Source organism: Eriocheir sinensis, chromosome 55 (assembly GCF_024679095.1).
Source record: "Eriocheir sinensis breed Jianghai 21 chromosome 55, ASM2467909v1, whole genome shotgun sequence".
Classification (NCBI taxonomy): Eukaryota; Metazoa; Arthropoda; class Malacostraca; order Decapoda; family Varunidae; genus Eriocheir; species Eriocheir sinensis.
In genome coordinates this window covers 3,539,671-3,561,927 of record NC_066563.1, presented here as the reverse complement: position 1 = coordinate 3,561,927, position 22,257 = coordinate 3,539,671, and the positions used below count along the sequence as shown (strand labels likewise).

At 45.4% G+C, this 22,257-nt stretch overlaps 1 protein-coding gene and 2 long non-coding RNA genes across 11 annotated transcripts in view; all 3 read left to right on the top strand.

The window, feature by feature from the left end:
• Positions 1-10,650, top strand: part of LOC126983905 (transmembrane protease serine 2-like) — a 22,360-nt gene extending 11,710 nt beyond the window's left edge. For all 5 annotated transcript variants that reach the window (XM_050837111.1, XM_050837107.1, XM_050837109.1 and 2 more), the window contains 5 exons: positions 946-1,141; positions 2,189-2,303; positions 4,026-4,194; positions 6,412-6,557; positions 8,364-10,650. In XM_050837111.1, the coding sequence (XP_050693068.1) occupies positions 981-1,141; positions 2,189-2,303; positions 4,026-4,194; positions 6,412-6,557; positions 8,364-8,531 (759 nt within the window). In that variant the 5' untranslated portion in view covers positions 946-980 and the 3' untranslated portion in view covers positions 8,532-10,650. The remainder of the gene's footprint in view (positions 1-945; positions 1,142-2,188; positions 2,304-4,025; positions 4,195-6,411; positions 6,558-8,363) is intronic.
• Positions 10,651-14,763: 4,113 nt separating this feature from the next.
• On the top strand, positions 14,764-19,196 carry LOC126983903 (uncharacterized). 2 transcript variants are annotated; one of them, XR_007736285.1, is made up of 5 exons: positions 14,764-15,170; positions 15,278-15,452; positions 16,349-16,545; positions 17,059-17,159; positions 18,299-19,196. It is a non-coding gene; the product is annotated as an uncharacterized LOC126983903 (long non-coding RNA). The 2 variants fall into 2 exon arrangements; XR_007736284.1 differs by having other exon boundaries at positions 14,765-15,150; positions 18,299-19,194.
• On the top strand, positions 15,494-16,320 carry LOC126983904 (uncharacterized). 4 transcript variants are annotated; one of them, XR_007736288.1, is made up of 3 exons: positions 15,494-15,679; positions 15,755-16,079; positions 16,153-16,320. It is a non-coding gene; the product is annotated as an uncharacterized LOC126983904 (long non-coding RNA). The 4 variants fall into 4 exon arrangements; XR_007736289.1 differs by having other exon boundaries at positions 15,494-15,704; positions 15,755-15,979; XR_007736287.1 differs by having other exon boundaries at positions 15,494-15,704; positions 15,755-16,029.
• Positions 19,197-22,257: the final 3,061 nt, after the last annotated feature.

Sequence of the window (22,257 nt, the reverse complement as noted above, 5' to 3'; positions counted from 1 at the left end):
TCACCCGTTCCCTGTCTCTTTACTACTTAGTCAGTCAGTTACTTAGTTAGTCAGTCAGTCAGTTAATCAGTCAGTCAGCCAGTCATTTAGTCAGTCATTCAGTCAGGGAATCAGCGAATCACCTTATAACCCTTCCCTGCAATCCTTTCTTCTCTCTGCTACTTAGTCAGTCAGTCAGTCAGTTAATTAGGCAGCCACCCAGTCAGGGAATCCTTCATTCATTCATTCAGTTAGTCAGTCAGTTAGTCACCTTATGTCCTTTCCTTACCACTCTTTCCTTATCTCTGCTCCTTAGTCAGTCAGTTAATCAGTCAGTCAGTCAGTCAGTCAGTCAGTCATGCAGTCAGCCAAAAATTCAGTCAGTCACTTTAAACCCTTTCCCTGTCACCCTTTCTCTTTCTCTTTGCTTCTTAGTCAGTCAGTTAGTCATTCATTCACTCAGTTAGTTTGTTTTTCATTCATTCATTCCTTCATTCAGCCAGTCAGTCAGGGATTTGGTCAGTCATTTAGTTTGTCTTTCATTCATTCATACTTTCATTCAGCCAGTCAGTCTGGGATTTGGTCAGTCATTTAGTTTGTCTTTCATTCATTCATTCTTTCATTCAGCTAGTCAGTTAGTCATTCAGTCAGTTAGTTTGTCTTTCATTCAGCCAGTCAGTTAGTCATTCAGTCAGTCAGTTAGTTTGTCTTTCATTCATTCATTCTTTCATTCAGCCAGTCAGTCAGGGATTTGGTCAGTCAGTTAGTTTGTCTTTCATTCATTCATTCTTTCATTCAGCTAGTCAGTTAGTCATTCAGTCAGTCAGTTAGTTTGTCTTTCATTCATTCATTCTTTCATTCAGCCAGTCAGTCAGGGATTTGGTCAGTCAGTTACTCCCTCAGTCAGGATTCATTCATTCAATCAATCAGGAAAGCAGTTACCTCACACCCTTGCCTCGCCACCAGTCTGCGGGGAGGCGGAACACACACACCGCTATTACATGCGCATCATCGGGGGCCGCAGCGTGGTGGAGGGCGAGTGGCCGTGGCAAGTGGCGCTACAGCAGACCAACCCCTACAGCGGGAAGCGACTCGGCCAGCACTGCGGCGGCACGCTGATCCATCCCTCCTGGGTGCTCACCGCCGCCCACTGCATCGTTGAGTGAGTCAGCTGATTGTCCCTTCCTCCGTGGCTTGCTTGTGATTGGCTAGTGTTGTATGCTTGTAAGGGGAAGTGGGCGGGGCTTATTTGACAGGTTAACGTGAACAGAAAATAGTATTAACTTCCTTTCTTTTTCAGCACGGTAGAATGTCAAGTTTTCCTTTCATTCAGTCAATCAATCAGTCAGTCAGTCAGTCAGTCAGTCAATCTTTCATTCATTCATTCATTCATACATTCTCTCATTCATTCATTCATTCAGCCAGTCAGTCAGTCTGTCTATTTATCTATCTATCTATTGCTTTCGGTTAAGGAGACGAAGCAATGGCTGACTAAAAATTGACAAGTCCCTACAATCAGTCACTCATTCATTCACACACTCAATCAATTAACCTCAAGCTTTTCATTCTTTTCAGCACGTTGTTCTGTTTTGCCATTTAAACAATCAATTAATCAACCAACCAATCATCCAATCTTTTAATCATTCAATCAATCAGTCAAGTATCGCTCAGTCAATCATTCAATCTCATTCAATCATGCAAACAATTAATCCATAAGGGAAGAATTTAATCAACTACCACTCAGTTTGTAAATAAATCTTTCTATCTATTTGTATCTATCTGTCTGTCTGTCTATAAAGTAATCAAGAAACCTTAATCCATTCTCTCTTCCAGTCAATCAACCACTCTGTCTATCTATATCTATCTGTGCATCGGTCTGTACGTTATTCAAGAAACCTCAATCTGCCCTTCCTTTCAACCCCGTGATCAATTTTGCCTTCCCTCCCCCCTTCTTTCTACCTTAGTCTGTTTGTCTATAAAGCAATCAAGTTCCCTCAATCCGTCCTCCCTTGCAGCCCCGTGACCAAGTTTGCCTTCCCTCCCCTCTTCTTTCTATATTAATCTGTCCGCCTACAAAGCAATCAAGTTCCCTCAATCCGTCCTCCCTTGCAGCCCCGTGACCAAGTTTGCCTTCCCTCCCCTCTTCTTTCTATATTAATCTGTCCGCCTACAAAGCAATCAAGTTCCCTCAGTCCGTCCTCCCTTGCAGCCCCGTGTTCAAGTTCGCCCTTCCGCCTCCTTTCTGGACGGTGCGTGTGGGGGAAGTGTCCCTTTCCTCCGATACTCGCCGCCTCTACCCCGTCTCCAGGATCATCACCCACAAGGTAAGGCACTGGGCTCTCCTCTGTGTTGTGCCTCCTGCTTCTGTTACACTTAGATGCTGGACACTAAGGGAAGCTTAATCATTTCTGCGCCTAAGGACTCATATTTGAGAAGGCTTTCCTGGAAGTTTTGGGCATTTCCAGGGGTAGTTTTATGACCCTTCTGGTAGTTGGACCATTTTTTTCTGTACCGTGATTCTAAAAAAAATCCTACCTATGACCTGACCTTCCTCTCCTGCTTCTCAGTGTGGCAAATTAATAGATTAATGAAAGGTTATGATAGTCATCCTCATTGGACTCTACTTTGTGCTGTTCTTTCTGCTCTAATTACACTTAGGTGATGAAAATTTAGACCCTTCCTTCCGCTCCTCCCTCTCAGTATAGTAAAATCCAGAGTCATTAACTGAAAGGGGAAAGATTAACGTTATCACAAAACCCAGATAAAATGCCTACTATTTTAGGGTTTTCTTATATTTCAGCTTCTATGCCTAAAAATGTTCTAAATATTATATTATTGGCCTTGATAACACAGATAACATAATCTCCCCCGGGTCCCCGCTACACACTACTTTCTGCTCTAGCTCACACCTATGCTATCCAAATCCCTTATGCAAGAGTTAACCAGCATCTTCAGTCTTTCATCCCTTTCGCTGGTACACTCTAGAACAATCTTCCTACGTCTTTATATCCTCCTGCCTATGACTCTCTCTCTCTCTCTCTCTCTCTCTCACACACACACACACACACACACACACACACACACACACACACACACACACACAACCCCCCAAAACACACAATCACCACCTCCACAACCCTCCCCCACACACACACATCTGTTCACTAATTGACAGACACACTTACTACGGTCACGAACATTCACAGGCATACAAACACACGATTTCACCCATTCACACTCTCTCACTTTCGCTCCCACTTTCTCGCGTACTCCTTCGCACCCTCCTTACGCGCCCATCATCCATTTATTGTATTTTCTTTCTCACACGCTTTCCTTCTCCTACTTCCACCCTCATTCGGTTTCCATTCCTCTTTCTCTTCTTCGCTCAATTACCTATCCTCCCACACACACACTCTCCTTTTTATTTTGTTTTCCTTCACTCATTCCTGAATCCCTCCCCCACTCCCGCTCCGCTCATCCCAATACTGTCCAAACCCCTTATGCAAGAGTTAACCAGCATCTCCATTCTTTCATCCCCTTCTCATCTTTGTCTTCATGCGGTTTCTCTTTCCGTTATCTCTTTCCTTCTTCTCTTCTTTCCTTCCTTCTCAGCCATTCCACTTCTACTTTCTATTCCTTCTCTTTTTTTTTCCTCCCTTCTTTTCTCCCTTCTCAATCTTTTCCACATACGCTCTCTTTTCATTCTCTTTCCTTCATCCTTTCCTTCTTTCTGAACCTTTCATATGTACTTTCTTTTCCTTCTCTTCCCTTCCGTCCTTCCTTCTTTCCTCCATTCTTAACTTTTTCCACATATACATTCTCTCTTTCCCTTCTCTTCTCTTTCCTTCCTCCCCTCTATCCTCCCTCCTCAACCTCTCCATGTATACTCTTTTCTTTATCTTTCCATTTTCCGTTTCTTTTTCCTTCCTCCTTTATATCTTTCTTTCCTCCCTTCTTTACTTACTTCCCAACCCTCCAACGCTCAGCCCCCTCACGTTTGCCATATCCCCTTAACTCACTTTCTTTAACCCTTCCTCCCCACACAGTACTTCGACCCCAAGACGTGGGACAACGACATAGCGCTGGTGAGGCTCAGGAGACCGCTGGACCTGGAGGAACACGCGGGGCTGGTCAACACGATCTGCCTGCCCTCCAGAAACATGTCCTTCCTCGGCCTGCAGTGCTCCGTGACGGGCTGGGGCAGGACCAAGGAGCGTGAGTACAGAGGGGAGAGACTAGGGTTTATATTTTTCAACTTTTCGGCATCCAAGCGTTTTCGTAGGTTTTGTGAGCATCTCCGTATCAGTTTTATGACCCTGGTGGTAGTCTGATCCTTTTTTGTATACCATGAATCTAAGAACACTCACTACAACCCGATTGATCCCCTATTGGCCTTTTGAAATAGTTGATGTGAGAGGCTTAAGCGTCTGAAAATACCGAGGGAGAAAAGAAGGGAGGATAAAAAAAGAGAAGGAAAAGAAAGTAGAAGTGGAATGGCTGAGAAGGAAGGAAAGAAGAGAAGAAGGAAAGAGATAAGGGAAAGAGAGAGAGAGTGCATGAAGACAAAGATGAGAAGGGAATGAATTTTAGAAAGGTTGAGGAATGAGTGAAGGAAAACAAAATAAAAAGGAGAGAGTGTGTGTGGGAGGATAGGTAATTGAGCGAAGAAGAGAAAGAGGAATGGAAACCGTATTCTCAAGCATTTCGGGGCCTGCACACCCACATTTGATCAGGCTATTGTAGCGGCTGTGTTTGTATTTCCATGGGTAGTTTTATGAGCCTTGTGATAGTTTGACAAGGCATTTGAACCCCCTGACTGTGGATTTCCTACAAGAAAACATCACCAAGCTACAGGAATGGAACAAAAAGTGGCTGCTACAACTCAATGAAGGAAAATGTAAAGTCGTGTACCTTGGGAGGGGATATCCAGCATACCAATACCACATGGGAAACACTCCACTATCCACCACAGAGGCAGAGAAAGGCCTGGGAGTTCATGTTACCAGGCTACCAGTGAAGGCCAAATCCGTGCCAATCGCAGCGGACGGGTGAACCATGAATACGAATAAGTCTCATGCGAGCCCGACTTCTCTCCTCTGTAGTCTTTGGAAGTATTTGTTGTGAGAGTGGAAAACGTCAGAGAACACGAGCCTAGATGTTACTTGGAAGCTTATGTGAGGCTCTCTAGTAGCGCTGATTGGTTGTAACTTAAACGGCATCTGATTTATTAACCCGGTAGCTGCGGGGATCATGTTTCTTAAAGGCCCCTCTTAGCGAGAAAAATGAGAAAAAAATCATCAATCACGCAAACCATTTCATAATATATATCAACGCATTTGTGATCAGTTTATGCATCATTTACTTTGGGGGTTTATATCATGGCAAAAATGTGGCCCGTCGCTGGTACACGGTAAAGCCACAAATTTGGTCCGTCGCTGCTACCGGGTTAAGGAAATTGAGCCAAAACGGAAAGAAAAGTCGAGGTTGAAGGATAATTAGTGAAACGGAACAAAAACTTAGATCTTTTACATTAATCATGAGGGTAGATGACACAAATAGAAGCTTAACGGCCAGATCAGATTATCATTAAGTCACGGTGGTACTTTTATATTTTTGCTTCCTTCATTTTATCTATCCCCCGGTGCTCCCCATGGCTGAAACCACTGAATGTAGGGAAGGTTGCCGTTATGAGTGAGTCAGGTATCGTGGGTAAGTCAAGTGGGTAGGCAGTGCGTAGGAAAGAGAGAGGCAAGGCGTGTGGTGGTGGTAGGAAAAGAGGAAGAGATACTGGTGGATGCTGAGAAAGGTTTTAGATCGAGGAGTCAATAAATCAGATCAAGGAGAAGTCAGATGTTTGGTTGAGTGAGTGACCAGGTGTGCAGGAAGAAAGAAGGGAAAGGTGTGTGCGGTGGAGGGAAAAGAGGAAGGGAAGCTGGTGGATGCTGGGAGAGGTTGTTTTAAATCTTACACTGGTGGCGTTGGCGAGATCTATTATCGATTTATAAACTCTGTAATATAGTTTTGTAGATGCACTTTACATTAATAGGAGTTTGTATTATTATTATTATTATTATTATTATTATTATTGTTAGTGGCAGTAGTAATAGTAGTAGTTGTAGTAGTAGTAGTAGTAGTAGGAGGAGGAGGAGGAGGAGGAGGAGGAAGAGGAAGAGAAGAAGAGAAAGCATCAGTAGCAATATGAATAAGAATCGTTACAATGAAGGCAATGTAGGTTAGTAAAGAGACTCAAGTACGAACGCTGGCAGAATATTCTCATGACAAACAAACTCCTGCACCAACACTTCTCCTGCCCTGCCCCCCCCCCCCCTTGCCCTGCCCCTCCTCCTGGCCTGCCCCTCCCCTGCCCTGCCCCTCCCCCTGGCCTGCCCTCACCCTGTTCTACCCTCACCTTACCCTGCCCTCACCCTACAGACGGGAGCAACTCTGACCTTCTGCAGATGATCCGCGTGCCAGTCATGAGCCAGAAGAAGTGCCAGGGCGCCTACAAGAAGGTCAGCCCCGTCAACAACAGGATGATCTGCGCCGGCTGGGAGCATGGCGGCGCCGGGCCGTGCGTGGTGGGTCATGCTTTCCTATTCTCCGCCTGCTCCTTCACCACTAACCCACTTCCTCTTCGTACTATACCCTTGATGAAAAAAAAAAAAAAAAAGTCCTCTGTGCATGGAGGCTTCGTAGTGGTCCAAGCCAGTATTCTTAAACGTATCGGCGTCTCAGCTCGCCCGATTGAAAAGCCTCTCGTAGAAGTTCCTGGGATTTTCGTGGACTTTTGTGATCATAGTGAATTTTTTCTTACAACAAAGGAGATAGCTCAAGGGCACACAAAAAAGGAAACTATAATAAAAAAGCCCGCTACTCGCTGCTCCTAAAATAGAATCAAAAGAGGTGGCCGAAAGAGAGGTCAATTTCGGGAGGAGAGGTGATAGTTTTACCTGACCTCTGCATCTTGAACAGGGGAAAAAAGGCACCCGTGAAAACCCGGTTAAGCATCTCCGTGGCCTTGGAAAATTGTCGTAATGGGAGCCCGATACGTTTAAGAATATGAAACTTGTACAAGCCCGCTCCCCTTCTCCATTAAGTGTCTGTCATTGTTTAGTCTACAAGCTACCCCCACCCCCCCCCCCCCCCAAAAAAAAAAAAAAAAAAATCCCTTACTCAGGCTACATGTGATTGGTGAATGCAGTGAAAGGTTAAGTTTTGTTGGGCGTTTAATCTGGTACTGATGGGATTTATTTAAGGATTATGAACAATTTGAAGAATAGTCCGTGAACAGTGTGCGAACAGTCTGTGAATAGTCCGCGAATCCACCTCACCTGTGGAGCCTACCCTATAAAAAGGGTGGGTTCAATCTGCTCAGCATCATTTTCCTCTGCATCCTCGAAGAAATCAGTGCTCAGAAGTATCAAGATCTTTAGAAGGCAGTGCCCTGCTGTATTTGAAGATGAATTTCCAGAATTTAGAAATGGATTATTTCAAGGAACAACAGCAGCTTGAAGCAGCTGCAGCTGAAGAAGAATGTCTTTACTTTGCTGCAGCAGCAGCTGTTATCCTGCAAAAGAGGAGGCAAGAGTAAGAAGAGCCCAGGAGGAGAAAGAAGAAGTCTCTGTGGGTGAGAGAGTGGCTGTTGTACAGGACAGACTAAGGCCAGTATGAGAAGCTGTTGCAGCAGTTGCATGCTGGTCATGCTGATCGCAAGAAAATCTCAAGTAAATTATGGCGACTACACAATTCGTCAACTATTTTGTAAGTATTCTGCAACTATTCTCCAACCATTCGGTGTATTTGCCAACTATGCTGTAATTATTCTTCAACTATTCTTCAACTAATCGTCACATTTTGGATGGGGCGAATAGTTGAAAAATAGTTGACGATCCAAAAGAACGTTTGCAGACCAGTTGAAGAATAGTTGATGACTGTGGCGCATATTTACAGACCATTTTGCTGAAAGTCAAGTTCGCCAAAGGTTCTTGAAAATTTTGAACATATTAAAAATATCCTCGGAAGGTCGGAGAACGTTTGGTAAACATGGTGAACACTTGACGAATATTTACAGAATTTTTTAAGACTAATTGACGATTCTAGCGAATGTCCGAAAAAGCCAGTTCGCTGCTTTCGCAAACTGTTTGCAACCCCAGTGAGATACTCACTTTAAGGTTATAATCACATTCTGTGTTGCTTTTTGTTTCTTATTACACTTATTATTAAATCCTTTCTTACCTCCTATCCTACGCCGGTTGAACTGATCATTTAAATTTTAAGCTTGGATTTCTGACACTCATTTGGAAAGCTTTTACTCACCTCCCGTCACATTAACTCCCTAACACTAACACATGAACCTAATGCCTCTGACCTTTTCCCGGCGGCAGGGTGACAGCGGCGGCCCTCTGCAGTGCCGCGCCAAGGGCGGGCCGTGGACGCAGGCGGGCATCACCTCGTGGGGCGTGGGCTGCGCCAAGCCCTCCTACCCCGGCGTGTACATCAGGGTCACCGACTACCTCGACTGGATCTACAGACACATGGACAAGACCTACTGACGGTGGCACCCTCTTAGGCTTTGTTTGATAAAGAGTGTCAACTGTCTACTGAAGCTGGTACTCGGTTAGGTTTTGTATGTGTAAGGAGTTGTAAGAAAACTACTGACGTCAGTACTCTTTTTGGTTTTGTATTGTATAATGAGTGGTAAGAACACTACTGAAGCTGGTACTCAGTTAGACAGTGTTCCAGGCAGGTGGTGCTGGTGGTTGCACTTTACAGGTATGGGAAGTTCAAGAAAACAGCTGATGGTGGCACTGTATTCGACTCTAATTAGGAAGTGCCAAAATAATGACGCTGGTATTGTGTCTGGCTTTGTTATAATAAGTGCCAGAAGAACAACTGACACTAGCACGTAGACTCTGTAGGGAATGTGTGGCACTCTGCTATGAAACGTACCCGAAGATACTGACTATAGCACTCCGTTTTGATGAATACCAGAGGAGACTGACTGGCACTCTCTTAGGCATCGTGAAGGGAGTGCCAGAAGAGATACTGATGCTGACCTTCCGTTGCACTGAGTGGCAGAAGAGTTACTGATATTGTTACTTTGTCAGTCTCTGTAAAAGGAGTGCTAGAGGAGATACTGACGCTGGCACTGATAAGCTTAGTATTTGGAGTGGTAGAAAAAGTATTGGTTTTGGTATTCTGCTAGGCTGTGTTTAAGCACTGTTGAGGTTTGTAAAGAAGTGTTAAATGAACTACTGACACTAGCGCTCCGCCATAACAAGTACCAGAAGGGCATCTGACACTACCACTGTGGTGTAGCGTTTGCACTGAGAGTATCATGCAGCCACGGACATTGGTGCTCTGTAATCCTTATATAATGAATGTTAGAAGAGCAATAATGGACTAATAGTTCTGCTGGTATTGGCACTCTAATAGCCATGGTTGGAACGAATGCCAGACAGATATACAGTGCCAGATTTTCTAAAGTCGGCACTCTTGTAACCAATTATGGAACGAACCTCAGACAAACTATGGGTGAGGATTTAGAGTGCCTGAGGGCCTGTTGGTGTTGGCACTCTTAAGTTCAATGATGGGAAGTAGCATGCCCGTAAACGAATACCAGACGATCAACTACAGAGCATTCTTATAGACATGGAAGAAACGATTGTAAGAAAAACAGATGAAGTTAAGGAGAGTGCCAGATGTTAACCAGCGTCGGCACTCTTGTAGCCCCAGAAGCATGTGTCAGACAAAGTATGCAGAAGGGTGTAGATAGTGCCAGAAGATCTTTTGATATTGGCACTCCTAAAGGTATGAATGAACCTGATTTTTAGAACTAAGGACGAGGATTTATGGAGTGCTATACAGTATACATATTTTGGCACTCTATAGCCACGTAAAAGTTTCAGAACAATGGACGCGAACTTTGAATAGTGCCAGAGATGATTTTTCAGCTGGCACTCTTCTCTGTAGTTGTGGATGGACCTAGCTAGCGTGTGTGATGCCTACTTAGTACCTGTGTAGCGCGTGTACCTCTACAGTGTGTGCGGGGGCTTGTGTTTTTGTATGCATATATATGACTGGGTGTCTGTATATATGTGTCTGTGTACTCGTATATGTAGTGTGTTTGCGTATACTTGTGTAGTGTGTGTGTGTGTGTGTGTGTGTGTGTGTGTGTGTGTGGGTGTGTGTGTGTGTGTGTGTGTGTGTGTGTGTGTCCTCAGGAGCCGATGTGTGTCATCCCACGGTCGTTTCTTTGCTGCGGCGTCTTGGAGCTGTGCCGCGGACGCTGGTGACAATGAGAATTGTGCTGCGGATTATGTCATTGTTTTCTTCCAGCGTGTGACAACGGACCAAATGTTAAGGATTAAAATGTGATAGTGATAACCATTGAAAAATTGCCGCACGTGTACGTATTGTTGTGACAGACGTGTATTACTTGACTGTTTTTACACTATTAAACACTAAAAGACACATGATATAGAAAATAAATGAAAGAAAACAAAACTGACACATATACCTCAACTCTGTACTATTTGCTTAGTAACTCCCAATGGAAATCATGCAAATAATGCAAACATCAGTGAGTATGCAGATATAATATTATACAAAGTATGTTATGTGAAAAAATGAAATACACAAAAAAATGACCATCGGAAGGATGAAAATATACATTATTGTTTTCATAACTACGAAAGGTGAAGTGTGTGTGTGTGTGTGTGTGTGTTACATCACAAGTATGCAATAGTCAGTACTTTACTCAACCACTCAACTACCGAACAAGTCAAAACTAACCACCGACGTTGTCATTGACGGCGGCGCCCTTCTGGCGTGCAGTCACTGCAACATGTTGGCTGAGGTTCGGTAGTGTTCGTTCGTTCACAAGTTTAGTCGTTTGCCGTACTGCTGATATTTGCTTAGTAATATAAAGGACCGACAAGACTTGAGTGGAGAGCAAGGGGACGCCCTCGTAACTCATGGCTGGGGCAAATCAGCCGATCCTGCAGGTAGGGACTTGGGAAGGACTGGGCAGCTGCATGGAAGCTTGCTCGGGAAGAGCGCCAGGGGTATGGGCGGCGAGTAAGTGAAGCGACGCGCCCTCGGGCGTATGCTCCCCATTAGTTAGACAAGATGCAGAAAAAACCCAGCCCGTGGTTATGGCGTGGTGGCCGTGTGTAAGTATTGAGTTCGATCCCGGGCAAAGGAGAGTTGTTAAAAGTTTGTTCCTCCGTCCATCATGGCTGGATCATCATTTAATGTGTTTCAGAGTTAACCTACGCGCGCATTACCGTGGTGGCACAGCGGGGGTGCCCTAAACAGGCTCAGTGCGTCGTCCCAGGGCTACAGCGATTGCCTTCGATCTCCGTGAAGAGGTTAAAGGTGAGCAAGTGAGTGTTGAAACAATTATTGATACGGAACACACATTGATGAACAGGACCAATATTGATGCAGAACACACACACACATGCACACACCGGCCTGGCAAGCTGTGGATCGAGCCCTGCTCAGGAGATTTTTCCGCTTACAAAGAGTGGTTACTGTTCCTCCTTGGGCAAGAGGGACGGGGGTGTGGTGTTTGAAGGTCCCGGCAGTACACAGAAATCGACCCTAATGAGCTTTGCTCTAATCGGAAGGGTACTTGATGGCAATGGCCAGCCCAGCTCGTGATTCGGCCATCCGGTGGTGAGTCACACACACACACACACACACACACAGCGCCTAGCAAAATATTGTTATGCCGGACGTATTACTTGGGTTCCGTGTCGCCGTCAGGAGATATGTAAACACCTTGCACAGCTTCTGTAGATTCCTTAGTAGTACAATTCACTCAGATTCGATCTTCACTGACCACTAGCTTACTATGACTGGGACTGGGACTATCTCGCCCTCTTCTCCTATATATATCCAGAACAGTACAGTCTAGAATGTTACAGTATATTATAGATCATACAAGAACATGTAGCAAAAATATATGCGAGTTGGCAACGCTTCCCGCCTGGCGGGGGCGCGGACGGCTCGCCTTTTTTTTTTTTTTTTTTTTTTTTTTTTTTTTACGTTGTTGCCTGTTGCGCCGGTAGGCATCTGTAGTGCGGCGACGGCCTGATGAACGAGCCTCCCATAACCCAATTAGCCAGTGGGGTACTTCTTTGGCCGACTCGGTAAGGAGTGGCTCTCCCGTCACGCTGGTCGCGGGTTCAATCCCAGGCAGCCGGCGAATATCCTGATCTTGATTAATTTCTCGTGTTATTTCGATACACGCAGAGGCCGTGTTGAGAAATAGGAAGGATGGAAAAGAAGCTCGTCGGGGCATTACAGTGGTGGCATAGCGGTGGGCATCCTCTCCTGCGGTTCTGTTGAGTTTCCCCGAAGGGGTAACAGGTAGGATGACCCATGCTCCGAGGTTGATAGAAAATGGGAATATTGGAGGTATGTCTCAAAGGGACATTGTGGAGCTATGTCTCAAAGGGACATTGTCAACACACAGAAATTAATGTACATAGGGGGGGAAAGCCGTGTAGTGCGGCGACGGCCTGATGAACGAGCCTCCCATAACCCACTTAGCCAGTGGGGTACCTCTTTGGCCGACTCGGTAAGGAGTGGCTCTCCCGTCACACTGGTCGAGGGTTCAATCCCAGGCAGCCGGGGAATACCCTAACTTTGTCTTGATTAATTTCTCGTGTTATTTCGATACACGCAGAGGCCGTGTTGAGAAATAGGAAGGATAGAAAATAAGCTCGTCGGGGCATTACAGTGGTGGCATAGCGGTGGGCATCCTCTCCTGCAGTTCTGTTGAGTTACCCCGAAGGGGTAACAGGTAGGATGGCCCATGCTCCGAGGTTGATAGAAAATGGGAATGTTGGAGGTATGTCTCAAAGGGACATTGTGGAGTTATGTCTCAAAGGGACATTGTCAACACACAGAAATTAATCTACATAGGGGGGAAAGCCGTGTAGTGCGGCGACGGCCTGATGAACGAGCCTCCCATAACCCACTTAGCTAGTGGGGTACCTCTTTGGCCGACTCGGTAAGGAGTGGCTCTCCCGTCACGCTGGTCGCGGGTTCAATCCCAGGCAGCCGGCGAATACCCTGATCTTGATTAATTTCTCGTGTTATTTCGATACACGCAGAGGCCGTGTTGAGAAATAGGAAGGATGGAAAAGAAGCTCGTCGGGGCATTACACATCTTCCCGGTGGGGCCTGATGGTCGGCCCAAGGCTTCTTCCAGGTGGGGCCTGATGGTCGGCCCAGCCCGTTCTGGCGCAGGCGAGTGTTTATAGCGGCGCCATCTTGCATTGGCTCATGCTGCCCCCCGGAACTCGTTCTTGATTCGCTTGGACGGCTTCCTCTAGAGTCCGGGTTGATGGGTGGTCTTCAGGACAGCATGTGGGTAGTTTTAAGCCACTCGGCGGTGACTGAAAAATCCGAGTGGTAGCGCGGGGATTCGAACCCGCGTCGTCCATCACGCGGCGAATGTGGGTCCAGTACGCTACCAGTTCGGCCACCGCCTACCCGCCTTGTTCCCCGCCCCCCTCCTCGCTCCTCCAGGGGCCTTCTAGAGGCCCATGGACGCCGGGGGAAGCTTCCAGCACAACAATATGGGACAGCACCGTACGGAGAAGTTCGGCTGAGGCAGGGCACCGCCCCCACCGCTTTGCATGTTGGTTGTAGGCGGCAAGCCCGGAGAAGTTCATGTAACAAATAAATATTGTTTACTTATATCCTTGCAGGAATTCCAAAAGGGGTGAATTATCATTGTTTCTCACTATAACACACTTTTTTATCACACGAGTCACGCAGAAAACGTTATCAAGGTGGACTGAAGTAAATCTTTCGAATTTGAAGGAAAAAAGTAACTAGAAGAGTCGAGATAGTTGCATGTTGCATTCCACATTTCTCTGACCTCAGGGTGGCAACCCTAGTTGTGCTTGTGATTGCAAAATAAATATATAAATTTCTTGATGGCGGCAGTGTTAGCCAATATTTCTGAGCCGACTGTCGTCACGAACGTCCTTCATTAAACGAAGACTGTCGTCACAACAGCCCCTCATTATTCTTAAGTCGTCGTCACGACTGTCTCAAGACAAGCTCCCTCCCAGCACTGTGTGTACGTCTGTGTGTGTGTGTTGCTCCCTCCCTGCACTGTGTGTACGTCTGTGTGTTGCTGCTCCCTCCCAGCACTGTGTGTACGTCTGTGTGTGTGTGTTGCTCCCTCCCAGCACTGTGTGTACGTCTGTGTGTGTGTGTTGCTGCTCCCTCCCAGCACTGTGTGTACGTCTGTGTGTGTGTGTTGCTGCTCCCTCCCAGCACTGTGTGTACGTCTGTGTGTGTGTGTTGCTGCTCCCTCCCAGCACTGTGTGTACGTCTGTGTGTTGCTGCTCCCTCCCAGCACTGTGTGTACGTCTGTGTGTTGCTGCTCCCTCCCAGCACTGTGTGTACGTCTGTGTGTGTGTGTTGCTGCTCCCTCCCAGCACTGTGTGTACGTCTGTGTGTGTGTGTTGCTGCTCCCTCCCAGCACTGTGTGTACGTCTGTGTGTGTGTGTTGCTCCCTCCCAGCACTGTGTGTACGTCTGTGTGTGTGTGTTGCTGCTCCCTCCCAGCACTGTGTGTACGTCTGTGTGTGTGTGTTGCTGCTCCCTCCCAGCACTGTGTGTACGTCTGTGTGTGTGTGTTGCTCCTCCCAGCACTGTGTGTACGTCTGTGTGTGTGTGTTGCTGCTCCTCCCAGCACTGTGTGTACGTCTGTGTGTGTGTTGCTGCTCCTCCCAGCACTGTGTACGTCTGTGTGTGTGTGTGTCGCTGCTCCCTCCCAGCACTGTGTGTACGTCTGTGTGTTGCTGCTCCCTCCCAGCACTGTGTGTACGTCTGTGTGTTGCTGCTCCCTCCCAGCACTGTGTGTACGTCTGTGTGTGTTGCTGCTCCCTCCCAGCACTGTGTGTACGTCTGTGTGTGTTGCTGCTCCCTCCCAGCACTGCGTACATCTGTGTGTGTGTGTGTGTTGCTCTGTCTCTCTCTCTCTCTCTAGTTAGTAAAGAACAGGTAACGTTTGCCGTGGAAGACTCTACAGTATACATCCCTTCCCTCTACGGCCGCCGCTGCTCTACCCGGGCATTGCCACATCCACTCGGGTCTCCAAGAAACCTCCAATGGTTCAGCTGTGACGTCGGATATTTTTGTTAGTGTCGCAAATATCCGGTGATTATTTCCGACTCGCTGAATGTTTATCGCACACAGTTTGTCTTTGAGTAAAAACACTAATTAATATCCATGATCGATTAGATTACAAACTCCCTCGATTTCAGACTGGAGAGCTTCACAACACCGGTCCTCCGCTGAAAGGTTGATTTCCTGGTCTACCGGCCCCAGGAGGAGTGGTCGATTTCCTGGTCTACCGTGGATATGAGTGGTTGATTGCCTGGTCTACCCCTGGATGACGCGGTGGTTCCTATGGAGGGGAGGACTCACACAAGCGATAAGGTAAGGTTTTAATGGCTGGGTTTACAAGTTTTAAAGGCTGGGTTTACAAGAGGTTTTAATAGCTGGGTTTACAAGAGGTTTTAATAGCTGGGTTTACAAGAGGTTTTAATGGCTGGGTTTACAAGAGGTTTTAATGGCTGGGTTTACAAGAGGTTTTAATGGCTGGGTTTACAAGAGGTTTTAATAGCTGGGTTTACAAGAGGTTTTAATAGCTGGGTTTACAAGAGGTTTTAATAGCTGGGTTTACAAGAGGTTTTAATGGCTAGGTTTACAAGAGGTTTTAATAGCTGGGTTTACAAGAGGTTTTAATGGCTGGGTTTACAAGAGGTTTTAATAGCTGGGTTTACAAGAGGTTTTAATGGCTGGGTTTACAAGAGGTTTTAATAGCTGGGTTTACAAGAGGTTTTAATGGCTGGGTTTACAAGAGGTTTTAATAGCTGGGTTTACAAGAGGTTTTAATAGCTGGGTTTACAAGAGGTTTTAATGGCTGGGTTTACAAGAGGTTTTAATGGCTGGGTTTACAAGAGGTTTTAATAGCTGGGTTTACAAGAGGTTTTAATGGCTGGGTTTACAAGAGGTTTTAATAGCTGGGTTTACAAGAGGTTTTAATGGCTGGGTTTACAAGAGGTTTTAATAGCTGGGTTTACAATAGGTATTAATGGCTGGGTTTACAAGAGGTTTTAAAGAGGTTTTACTAGAGGTTTTAATGGCTGGGTTTACAAGAGGTTTTAATGGCTGGGTTTACAAGAGGTTTTAATAGCTGGGTTTACAAGAGGTTTTAATGGCTGGGTTTACAAGAGGTTTTAATGGCAAATATCTCCTGAATGGTGCTGTGTTATGTATCTTGACATGCTCTCAGGGTAAGGAGTGTTCTGATATGGTGCCTTCCCCCCCAGCACCTGTCGGACCTGGAGACTCCCCCCTGAGCCTGACGGTGGAGCTGTGGGCCCTGCACCAGACCCCCACACCCCCCCACACCACCCACAGCAGGGGCAGGGCGTTGAGACTCCCCCCACAGGCTAAGACAGGGAGGGACTTGAAGATCCAGGTTTTTGTCATCTGCACAGGAATTGACACATGGTATTTGGGAGCAGTAAGTAGCGGGCTTTTTTTTTAATATAGTTTCCTTTTTTTGTGTGCCCTTGAGCTGTCTCCTTTGTTGTAGAAAAAAAATACTTGACAAGGCTTTCATAGGTGTTTGGGGCATTTCCAGGGGTAGTTTAATGACCCTGGTGGTAGTCTGACCCTTCCTCTGCGCAATGAACTTGAAAAAACGCTCATAAAAACACAGATATTAACCCTGTAGCAGCGGGGATCATGTTTCGTAATGGTCCCTCCAAGTGAGAAAAATTAGAAAAAATCACCCCTCACACAAACCATTTCATATATATCAAAGCATTTGCGATCAGATTATGTATCATCAATTTTTGGGGTTTATATCATGGCACAAATTTGGCCTGTCACTGCTACACAGTAAAGCCACAAATTTGGCCCGTCGTTGCTACCGGGTTAACCTCATTATCGTGTTAAAATCCCTGTATCTCACTGTTATCTTCCTCTCCCTCTATATTATTTGTCAATCTCTCTCTTTCTCTCTCTCCCACAGATGTCTAAGGTTCTGCCCATGCAGCTGAAGGGTGCCAATGCCTACACATGCATCGACCACAGGTGTGCGCTGGACATTGCCTACAATTGATGGTGCAAATGGTATGTTGGAGGAATTCTTCGATGTATTTGAGGGACTGGGATGCCTGCTGGATGGTACAGGTAAATTACTTGGCTCACAACTGAGAGAGCCCGGGTTCAATTCCCGGGCAGAGTGGAAAAATTTGGGCGGCTTTTCCGATACCCTACGCCCCTGTCCACCCAGCAGTGAATGGGTACCAGGTATTAATCGGGGGTTGTGTCCCGTCTCCTGGGGTCTATTCCCTTTTCCTATAATTCTTTCCTCTTCTGTCTCTCTCCGGCATATGACCACAGATGTTGCGCACACTAAACAAAATTTTCCTTCCTTCCCCTTCTGTCTCTCTCCGGCATATGACCACAGATGTTGCGCCCACTAAACAAAACTTTCCTTCCTTCCCCTTCTGTCTCTCTCTGGCATATGACCACAGATGTTGCACCCACTAAACAAAACTTTCCAACTTTCCAACAGCTGAATTACAGTTTGGTCCAAGTGTTGTCCCTGTGGCTCACCCTCCTAGAGAAATACCTGTTGCTCTGAGGGATAAACTTAAGAAGGAATTAGACCATATGGAAAGACTAGGTGTCATTGTTGAAGAAAATAAACCCACAGATTGGCTCAATAGTATGGTTATTACACGTGACTGAGTTTTTTTTCCCTTTCCCTAGTTTTCTATTTGAGCCTAGCTACTAACAAGGCTTCAGTTCTTCCTGAGTGAAGTGATAACTTGTTCTCTGCCATCCACTTGTTACAGGATTCCAGTTCTTTTCCCTGCTTGCCTGAAACTTCCTTGGCATCCTTGTGTGTTACAGCTAATATATATACTGTGTCATCTGCATATAGAAGTAGTGGATAGGAAACACTTATCGACATACCATTTACATAACATAAGAATAAAACAGGTCCCAGGATTTATATATATTTATTTATTTTCTTTTAATCAAGGTTTTAGTAAGAAGAGGAACCCTGTACCCTGCCTTCCACTACACACACACACACACACACACACATACACAAACACACACAAAAATATATATATATATAAAAAAATGGCCTGGTGATTTTTCCATTTCTATACTTGCCTCCTAAAACATAACCCACCCTCGTTTGACCCCACCATGACCTCTTGTGACCTAACCTAACCTGACCTGACCTTTCCTAGGGAGCGTCGGCGGAGATTGAGCTGGCTGAAGGTTGGCAGCCGGGTCAAGCTCGCAACGGACAAGGAGTTCTGTGAGATGTGCTCGGCCGATGTTGTTGACCTTGAATACATCAATCTTACTAAGGTGGTGGAGGTGTGGAAACTACATCTACATTGACGACGGACTCAAGGAGATCCCTGAGACTACTACTACCACTACTATTACTATTACTATTACTTCACTCTTTATTGCTATGTGTACTATTAAATCCTCTATACTGCTAAGTTATGTGCACTATTGAATCCCTTATATAGTACTTCCATGACAGCTGATCAGTAATACTACTACTACTACTACTACTATGACCACTCAATCCCTGGTAAGTACAATGTCATTATCATCATCATTATTTAGGTTAAGGTCCATTTAATTCAATCTTCCTGAGCGGTTGGACGCTTTATGGCTCTCCTCCATTCTACTCTGTCTTCCGCCCAATGCTTATACGGTCCTATCAATCCCAAATCTTCCTGTACACACCTTCTCCATGTTTTCCTAGGTCTACCAACTGGTCTCCTTCCTTCTACCTCCATTCTGCTCTGTCTTCTGCCCAATGCTCATCCAATCCCATCACTTCCAAGTCTTCCTGTACACACCTTCTCCAGGTTTTCCTAGGTCTACCAACTGGTCTCCTTCCTTCTACCTCCAATCTCTCCATCACTCCCAGCACTGTATCCTCCCCTGCTCTCTTTACATGTCCAAACCATCGGAGTCTTTCCCTTCTGAGCACTTTCCAGGTCCTCTACTAAAACTCCCAGCACTGTGTCCTCCCCTGCTCTCTTTACATGTCCAAACCATTGGAGTCTTTCCCTTCTGAGCACTTTCCAGGTCCTCTACTAAAACTCCCAGCACTGTGTCCTCCCCTGCTCTCTTTACATGTACAAACCATCGGAGTCTTTCCCTTCTGAGCACTGTTTCCAGGTCCTCCACTAAAACTCCCAGCACTGTGTCCTCCCCTGCTCTCTTTACATGTCCAAACCATCGGAGTCTTTCCCTTCTGAGCACTGTTTCCAGGTCCTCTACTAAAACTCCCAGCACTGTGTCCTCCCCTGCTCTCTTTACATGTCTCTGCCAAATATTTCCCTCTCCCTGCCTCTGTCCCTGCCAAATCACTCTCTCCCTGCCTGTGTCCCTGCCATATCTCTCCCTCCCTGCCAAATCTAGCCTCTCCTCCTTACCTAACCTACCTTACCCTACCCTAAGCTACCCTAACCTTCCTCTCTCTCTCTCTCTCCACCAGGTTGACAAGCCCGTCCATTGTGAAGAAGCCTTGTCCTACCCGCGCTGAGATGACCCGTGTGGGCAACGCTACCATGGACGGAGCAGTGGGGGAGGCGGTGGCCGAGTGGATAGCATGATGGCGCCACATTCGGGACAACGCGAGTTCAATCCCTGCCCGGTGCCACCAAGCTGGGATTTTTCAGCCGCCGCCGAGTGGCTTAAAACTACCCACATGCTGTCCAGAAGACCACCTATCAACCCGGACTCTAGATTCTAGGATTAAAGATGAGCTCCGGGAGGGCAGCATGAGCCAATGCAAGATGGCGTATGTATATACTTACGAATGTATACACTTAGAATATCTCTTTGATAAGGCTTTCGTCGGAGTTGTGGATATTTCCAGGGGTAGTTTTATGACCCTGGTGGTAGCTATATATAGTCTGACCCTCTCTGTACTTTGAGCCTTAGGGTCGTATTATAAGACATTTCATCGCCCAAGAACACTCATTTGACAAGGTTTTCGTAGGAGTTGAGGGCATTTCCAGGAGTAGTTCTATGACCCTGGTGGTAGTGTGACCCTTCCTCTGTACCATGAACCTGTAGAAACACTCATTAGAACCCGATTTTTAACTTTTTTGGCTGGTACATAAAATCCCTGCTCAAGGTCGCCATACAGCAGGAGGCGTAACATATGTGTGGGTTTTCAAGCAAAATCTGGAAACCTATCTTCATTATTGGGGCTATTTCCTTGCAAATGGGGACTTTCCTGGGAGAGTACGTCATGGCAAAGCCATTTATGGTCTCGAAATTGTGATACATCGCCTACCGGTCGAGATAGCCTTGTGTCTAGTTCTGTCTCTCTTATCTCTGTGTGCTCTGTCTTTACTTCACAGTTAATTAATTCTTCCTCATATATATATCTTGATTGCCCTCTCATCTTTTTAATTAATCCTCGATCGCTCTCTCTTAATCATCCCAGCCAGCTGTTCCTCATAGTGGCACTCACACACTTGTACACAATTTTCCTTACATACCAAGATCCATTTCTAATTGTCAGCCAACTCTAATATAAATTCTTTCTCCCACTCCTCTTTATAATAGTTCTGTCTCTTATCTCTGTGTGTTCTGTCTTTACCTCACAGTTCATCATTTCTCTCTATCTCATAATTCTTGCCTTAATTATGTCTAGTTCTGTCTCTTATCTCTGTGTGTTCTGTCTTTACCTCACAGTTCATCAATTATGTCTAGTTCTGTCTCTTATCTCTGTGTGTTCTGTCTTTACCTCACAGTTCATCATTTCTCTCTATCTCATAATTCTTGCCTTAATTATGTCTAGTTCTGTCTCTTATCTCTGTGTGTTCTGTCTTTACCTCACAGTTCATCATTTCTCTCTATCTCATAATTCTTGCCTTAATTATGTCTAGTTCTGTCTCTTATCTCTGTGTGTTCTGTCTTTACCTCACAGTTCATCATTTCTCTCTCTCATAATTCTTGCCTTATGTCAGGGTATTAGGCTTTATTAACAGGAAGGTAACCAACAGGAGTGCAGAGGTCATCCTCAGATTCTATTTAGCGTTAGTTAGGCCACACTTAGATTATGCTGTCCAGTTTCGGTGCCCACACTACAGAATGGACATCAACTTGCTAGAATCAGTTCAGAGGAGGATGACCAAGATGATTCAGGGGCTGAGGAACCTCCCATATCAAAATAGGCTGAAACATCTAAACTTCCATTCACTAGAGAGACGAAGAGTGCGGGGAGATCTGATAGAAGTATTCAAATGGGTCAAGGGTTACAACAAAGGCGATATAAGTAAAGTATTGAGAATTAGCCAGCAGGATAGAACATGCAGTAGTGGATTTAAATTTGAAAAGTATAGATTTAGGAGAGATATAGGCAAGCATTGGTTTAGTAATAGGATGGTGGGGGAATGGAATAGACTCAGCAATCACATAGTTAGTGCAGGGACGATAGCTTGTTTTAAGAGTAGACTGGATAACTGCATGGACGAGGACGACAGGTGGCAGTGAGGTGTGGGTGCAGTAAGGTGACATGGTACACCTCACCCACCGTGAGTAGTGGGGGGGATTCTGGAGCTGCCCTGTGTAGACCACTTGGCCTCTTGCACACACACACACACACACACACACACTCTCTCTCTCTCTCTCTCTCTCTCTCTCTCTCTCTATATATATATATATATATATATATATATATATATATATATATATATATATATATATATATATATATATATATATATATATATATATATATATATATATATATATATATATATATATATATATATATATATATATATATATATACATACATAAAGGATAGGGGGCGCGTTAGGATTTTTTAAAAGTCAAAATGGGGCATCACGTAAAAAGTTTGGGAACCGCTGATTTAAAGAGACTAGGATATCATTCAAGAGAGCTGGGCTTCCATTTAAGGGGGCTAGGTTACCTTTTAAGGGGGCTAGGTTACCAATTAAGGGGGATACGTTATCATTTAAGGGAACTAGGTTGTCATTCAAGGGAGCTAGGTTATCATTCAAGGGAGGAAGGGTGCCACATAAGAGGGACTACGTTACTTAAAGGTTAGGTTACATTTTATTTTTATAAGGTTTGTCTATTTAGAATATAGTCAAAACCGCTCAGGCAAGATAAATATAATTCTCGAAAATTTGTTAAA